This window comes from Diachasma alloeum, unplaced genomic scaffold (genome assembly GCF_001412515.2).
Source record: "Diachasma alloeum isolate Michigan unplaced genomic scaffold, Dall2.0 Dall_scaffold_00279, whole genome shotgun sequence".
Taxonomy (NCBI): domain Eukaryota; kingdom Metazoa; phylum Arthropoda; class Insecta; order Hymenoptera; family Braconidae; genus Diachasma; species Diachasma alloeum.
The window spans coordinates 432947-439235 of NW_021680418.1; the positions used below are offsets into that span (position 1 = coordinate 432947).

Below are 6289 nucleotides of genomic sequence, written 5' to 3' on the forward strand. Positions count from 1 at the left end.
GTGTATAAAAATACAACTGCGTGAAACACACAGTAGTATGAAACTTCAACTGCGTGAAATACACAGCAGTATGAAAATTCGGCTGCGTGAAACACACAAACTTCACGCATGCGTGGAGTGTATGGAGTGTACGGGAGTGATTCACGCAATGGTGCGAATAGTCACGGCCTTAAAAATGAATATGAATTGTGGAATTTCGGGCTTTTCGCCGCTAAAAACATGGGAATTTACTAGAATTTTGAGATAAACTTCATTTAATTGAATTCAAGATCTTTTTCCAGAAAATTCAGTAAATTTTTTTCTGATCAAAAGATTGATTAAACATTAAAAATTATTCATGAATTTTTCACTCATTTCACAAAGTTGTTCACTGTTCTGGGAACTCCATTCACGACACTCCCCTCAATAATGGTTCCCCGATTACTCCTTAATTTTTCACTCATTAGTCATCTTTATCATCGATTCAGTTTCTCTCTTCTGTATCATTCTCATAATGCATTTACCAGTGCCTAAAATGCAATAAACGCAGTAAATTCTCTCTAAAATTTCATAGAAAATAAAATGTGATGAAAACATTCAGCCCTCCCCCCCAAAAAATCCCATTCCCCCCTGTTTTCGTATGGACAACGTGAATAGTTTTGTGAGTAATCACAGTCGCAGTCATTTTGGATGAGGTTAAAATCGCTGGTCCGTTCCGCTGGCTCTGCTACCACGTTAACCTGCAAATGTCGTACCAAAGCAGGGGTGGAATTTGTCCCTCGGGACACACTCTTCCTCGTACCCAGCAACTTTACACACCGGTTCAGCGTCAGAGCAGTGTTGGGGGGATGGTCTGCGCGTTACTCCCTCTGGCCTCACACCTCTGCTCAAGAGTAACGTGGTCGCTCATTCCCCCCACCCGCATCAATTTTCTTACACGACTCTTACCCCTTAACCAACACAGAAGCTACTTGGCACTTCCGTCAGACTACAGTGGTTGCAGTTACTCTGCAAAGTCCACCCGGTGCCGCAGGCAGAATACTAAATACCATTTGGTGAAATGCACGCCCTCCTCCCCAGCCGTTGGTCCGGGGAGTTGAAGAGTCGTTCAAATCCCAGCAACCAGTCTCTCGTTCGATATTTTATTTGCACCGAGGGTGCAACGAAAAATACAGCCGCTGCCACACGTGCTTTCGGGGATTTTTACCGACGAGTTTATTAAGGAATGGGGATTTGGTGTACTCAGATGTTTCTGAGGGTTTGCAAATCAGTAGCGAAGCGGTAAACCGGGTTAAGTCGATTTTGACTATTGGCCAGTTTTTGACGAATATCTGGGAATCTAAAAGAGATAGAAAAATTTTTGTCATGATCTTTTTTGTAGAGCCAATTGAGGGTTATAAAAAAGGTGATGAGCAAAATTTTGCTATCTCTCTTAGATTCCGAGATATTTGTCAAAAAATGCCCAAAAGTCAAAATCGACTTAACCCGGTTTACCGCTTCGCTACTGAAATATACTTTTGAAAACATGCCCCCTTACATCCGCCACAAAAACCCGCGATCGGGTCAAATCGAATACGTAAATGATATTTTATTCCAAAAGTAATCACCGCGAGTTTTTTAAAAATACCGGTGAAAGGTTGACGTTGAAGCGAAACAAGTTTAAAACACTGGGGCGTCCCCGGTGGCCATGTTCAATATGTTATTCTTTTAGATTTCTCCAAAGACTTTATTAAACGCCACTGGTTCGCTCGAGAGAAAACTTTTTAACTTGATTTTTTTTATACTCTCCTCCGCGATACTTATTTCGTTACCAAGTTTTGCCGTAAGAGCAAGAGCGACATCGCTCGGTGTATCCCCATGGTGGTTTTGCCGTAACGGCTTTTATCGTCAGGTGAAAGATCTTCTGATGTTATTTCAACTCCCCTTGTTCCATTTCCAGTGTAAACAAACTCTGTTTTTCTTTCTTCATGCTTTTCTTTTTGTTTTTCGTTTATTTTCAGTTTAATTCGCGCGCGGAATTTGTTGACCATTTTATCCAGCCGCAGGCGTGTGTAATTAGTGCACTCCACTGACAGAAAAACTGGTTTTATCGACAGAATTTTATTTGAAGGAACTTCAATAATTTTATTTTCAAATAAACATGATTTCATAGTGAATAACAGTTATCTCTTCTTGAGATAGATTTGATTGGGAGAAATCCAACTTCTCTAGAATTGAAGTTCCTTTTATTTGTCGCTATAATGTGATGTACGGAAAGCTCAATTTAAACATTGGCTTCATTCGAGAAAACAACATATTCAATTCATTCCTCAATGTAATCATCTCCTAGCTACGAATTTTTAATGAATTCATGAAAGCAGAAAATTTCTCGACTGGAGATTTTATTAGGTTAAAAAAAATAGAACTTTTCCATTTTTGTGGTGAATACATGTGACTTGACGTCAAGGACTGTTTTATTTGATTCAAATAAATGTGTGTCCGTTGTTTGAGAAAATATGTGGATCGCTGCAGAATTATCAATTACGAATTCATTAATATTTACGGGGACAAAGTACACGTGAATGTTCACAAACGATATTCCGATTAATTATGATTTCCGGGAGTTTTTATGGCATTTTTAATTAGCAAGGTATTTCACATTGTGCTTCAGTATCTCGAGAATTTTCATGCGAGAAAAATGCTCCAAGTTCTCGGGATTATTCTTTTCATGCGAGGGGAGAATGCAGCGCTCTAGTGAACATTCCTGCTTTCGTCAAATTTTTTAACCCAATGATTTTTTTTCTGTTACAGAAATGATAACTTCGTATTTTTTTCTGGATTGAATACAAAAAAATTCGGATATTTCGTTGTGGAAGATGCAGCCTCTTCTTTTATTGGTGAGTGAGAGAAAAATTTAGGGTGGAGGATGAATTTTCAATTTTTTCCGGAATTTTTCTGATTTTTCCGATTTTTCACGAAATAATTGAGCTAAAAAATCGCGTATTCTATTGATTATCAGCTCATTCGAACGGAAAGTCGATGGAATATTTGATTTTTCAATAAAAAAATTTCCTAAAATTTCAATGGAAATGAAACAATAAAAATTCAACACGGAAATTAAAACGAAAAATTCAGACGAAAATTAGTAACACTGTATTCACCTACATATTCGACCTCCTGAGGCCATGAAGTACCTTCTGAAGCCTTCAATGACCTTCTGAGGCCATAATTAATTTCTTGAGCCCAAAAAACTGTAAATTTTGGATTTGCGAATAAAATTCAGTAGTGAAATGTTAAACCGCTATAAGTCGATTTTGACTATTGCGCAGTTTTCACTGAATATCTCAAAATCTAAGGGGAATAGCAAAATTGTTGTCATAACCTTTTGTGCAGAGTAAATTGAGAGCTACAAAAAAGGAAATCACAACAATTTCGCTATTTCCCTTAGATTCCGAGATATTTATTGAAAACCAGCCAATAGTCAAAATCGACTTATACCGGTTTACCACTTCGCTACTGAATTCCACCATCTGAACCCAAAAATCCATCGAAAAAAAATGGAGATTCGTTTCAGCGGTATTTGCCGCCCCGAAATTTGGCAGTATCGCCGACGAGAAATAAAAAGCCGGAATAATCGTGAGAGTGAGTTCGATAAAACCCCGATGCTCCGTACACATTCCAGAGCATCGGCAGAAAGACGACCGCGGATAGTGGAGTATCGACCTCCCAGACATAGCGCAGGGCGCGGGGGGGAGGGAGAGAGAGAGAGAGAAGGCTGGGATATGGGCGAGGTTGTGTGTCGTTGAAAGGCAGCCGTCGTGGCGCCTAAAAGAGCGTCGGGACGCCGCTGGGAGGGTGAGGAAACTGGTTACATCATCCGATACGGTACCCACGGGAGATGACTGGAATATCTCCGTGAGGATGCCCTCCATTTTGGTGGACGAAATGTCGAAATGACTGCTTCACTTCCGGCAGAGCTGTCACACTCACTCCTATTGATTCGCCGGGAGTGACTCCGGGGGGCTCATTAAAATGCTGGAGAAATGCCGAAAAATCTGGAATGCACGCGGCCCTGCGATACCGACACTGAATGCAATTTGTAATAGTTTGTCCGGGCGTTTCGCATCATAAACACAACTAACTGCCGTCTTATTCAAATGAGCACTAGGCGCGTATCTCGTGGAGTAGCTTGAGCGGGGAAAGTTCTTGCTCCTTTTTTTGAAATATTGGCGCCATGTAAAACCCATTCCTGACGATGTGCCCAGTAAAATCTCTGTGGTACGGTATGAATCTTGGAAATGGCCGGGGGCGAGGGGAAAGAGCTCTTTTTTGACAAATTTTGGTCTTAAGTTGGGAAATAGCGGGGAATTGGTCAGATGTCGGTGGTTAGAGAATATTTTTGATTTTAAGGTAATGAATATTGGGGGGGGGGAGGGGGTTGAAACCACGAGTGACAAAATTAATGGTCTGAATGTCTTCATTTGGGACAATAAAAATAACTTGAGGGTATCCAAGTGTCTTTTACAGTTTGGAACAGGTCAGACTATAGATTCAACGTTTTTCAATTATTAAATTGGTTAATTAAATTGTGTGAGAATATTTTGAAAAAAATTATGAATAGTCAGTCATTCAAATTACATTTTGTATATAATTATAATTTTTTTGAACATTTGTTGTTTATAAATAAATAATTGAAATTATTTAAATTTTGAATAAATGAATAAATTTATACGATTCCGAATAAATAATTTTTCAATTATTTACAGAAAATGATCGTAATTTTCAAAAATTGCAATTTTTAAATTATTTCATCAATCTTTCACCACAAGTAAACATTCTAATTTGTTTTCATATTTTTAAATGTTTTCCAACGATTCAATATCGAGATTAAAATCCAGACTTGCGAAGTTTAAATAATAAAATCATTGCAAAATGTCCGGAAATTACTGACGTTCGACTACAAAAGTGGAAAAGCATTTTAAATATGAAGACACAAACATCTCAAAAAAGGGGGAACAAGTGTCTGAATTTAATAAGTGACGCTATTTTTTCTAGTCGAGAATTATTGGATATTCTGATAATTTAAGAATTTCTCAGATCCGTTCGATCCGATTATTAGCCGATCCCCGGAGTTTACATCCCGAGCTAGAGGTATAATCCGAAGAGATAAAATGGCGCTCGATATTGCTACGGGATTTCGTCCATTGTGGACTCCACAATACTGTTCGGTATCAAATATCAGGAGATGAGCGCTCGGGGCTCATGCTGCGCCGATCGTAACCCATTCTAGTGCAACTTGTCCATTTTTATCCCTTCGTTCCAAGGAAATTCATTCGGTCAGGAGAAGTAAGTACCTTAGCCAGCTGCATCGACAATACGTGTACAGAAATATGGGTTTACAACGCGGCTGACTGTAGCTGCACCGTAACTACTGAAGTTTTTCATGGATACGAGGGATCAATTTACACGAGTAATTCCTGGAGTTTTGAAAATAATGAAAAATTGATTTTTTTAATTGAAATAAGTGGATGAGGTCATCAACATTTCAGGGAATTAACGCATGGCCTGTTTCATTCTACGGAACTCTTGTCCCAAGCCGGGCTCCCAGAAAATAAATTGAAATTTACTGAAAACTTTTTCTAATTTTTAATTTCCCTGAAAATTCATGATATTCCAAATTTTCTGATTTCATTTCGATTCAATTTTCATTAAAATAATAATAATTGTGATTATCATTGATTTTACGATATATTTAATTGATTTTTTCTCATTTTTAATCATTTTTATGAAATAATTGAGCTGAAATTGCTAATTTACATTGATTTTTCCGTAAAATTCTGAATTTTTGAAGCCGAAATTCCTTGAAATCTGTTGACTGAAATCTCCCAATTCGAATGTCTCTCATAAAGAAGAGCCTCGGAAATCTCCCCCCCGCATCATCGAACTGCAAACTCTTCCCCGAGATTATTTATCCCCAGTTCAATTGTCCTCATTTCGTTTATCAGATGAACCACCCACCGAACAACTCCTCTCAGACAGAAGTGGTAGAGTCGGACTTGCGCCAAACTTCTCCTCTTTGTCACTGGTTATGCCAAAAAATTCCACACTCTCTCATTCATTCATCCACGTTTTCCCATTCTCCTGATCCAGCGAATGCATGCACATACACTGGTAGATGTGGTCTGGCGCCAGAATGGCTGTATCCACCGGTGGCGCTTACACTCGAGCGAGAGGCAGAGAGACAATTAGGTCGATATTCCTACGTACTAGTGCGAGGGAGAGGGCGTCCTGAAGAGGGAGAGCAAGATGAAAAGGAAGAATTCAGGGGAGA

At 38.9% G+C, this 6289-nt stretch overlaps 1 protein-coding gene across 4 annotated transcripts in view; it reads left to right on the forward strand.

Moving 5' to 3' along the window:
• LOC107038239 (protein madd-4) overlaps positions 1 to 6289 on the forward strand; it is a 119730-nt gene that overhangs the window by 35567 nt on the left and 77874 nt on the right. The window contains exon 2 of one of the 4 annotated variants that reach the window (XM_015257227.1): positions 2770 to 2855. The exons of the other annotated variants lie outside the window; for them this stretch is intronic. Coding sequence (XP_015112713.1) covers positions 2835 to 2855 — 21 coding nt within the window. The 5' untranslated portion in view covers positions 2770 to 2834. The remainder of the gene's footprint in view (positions 1 to 2769; positions 2856 to 6289) is intronic. 4 annotated transcript variants of the gene reach the window in all.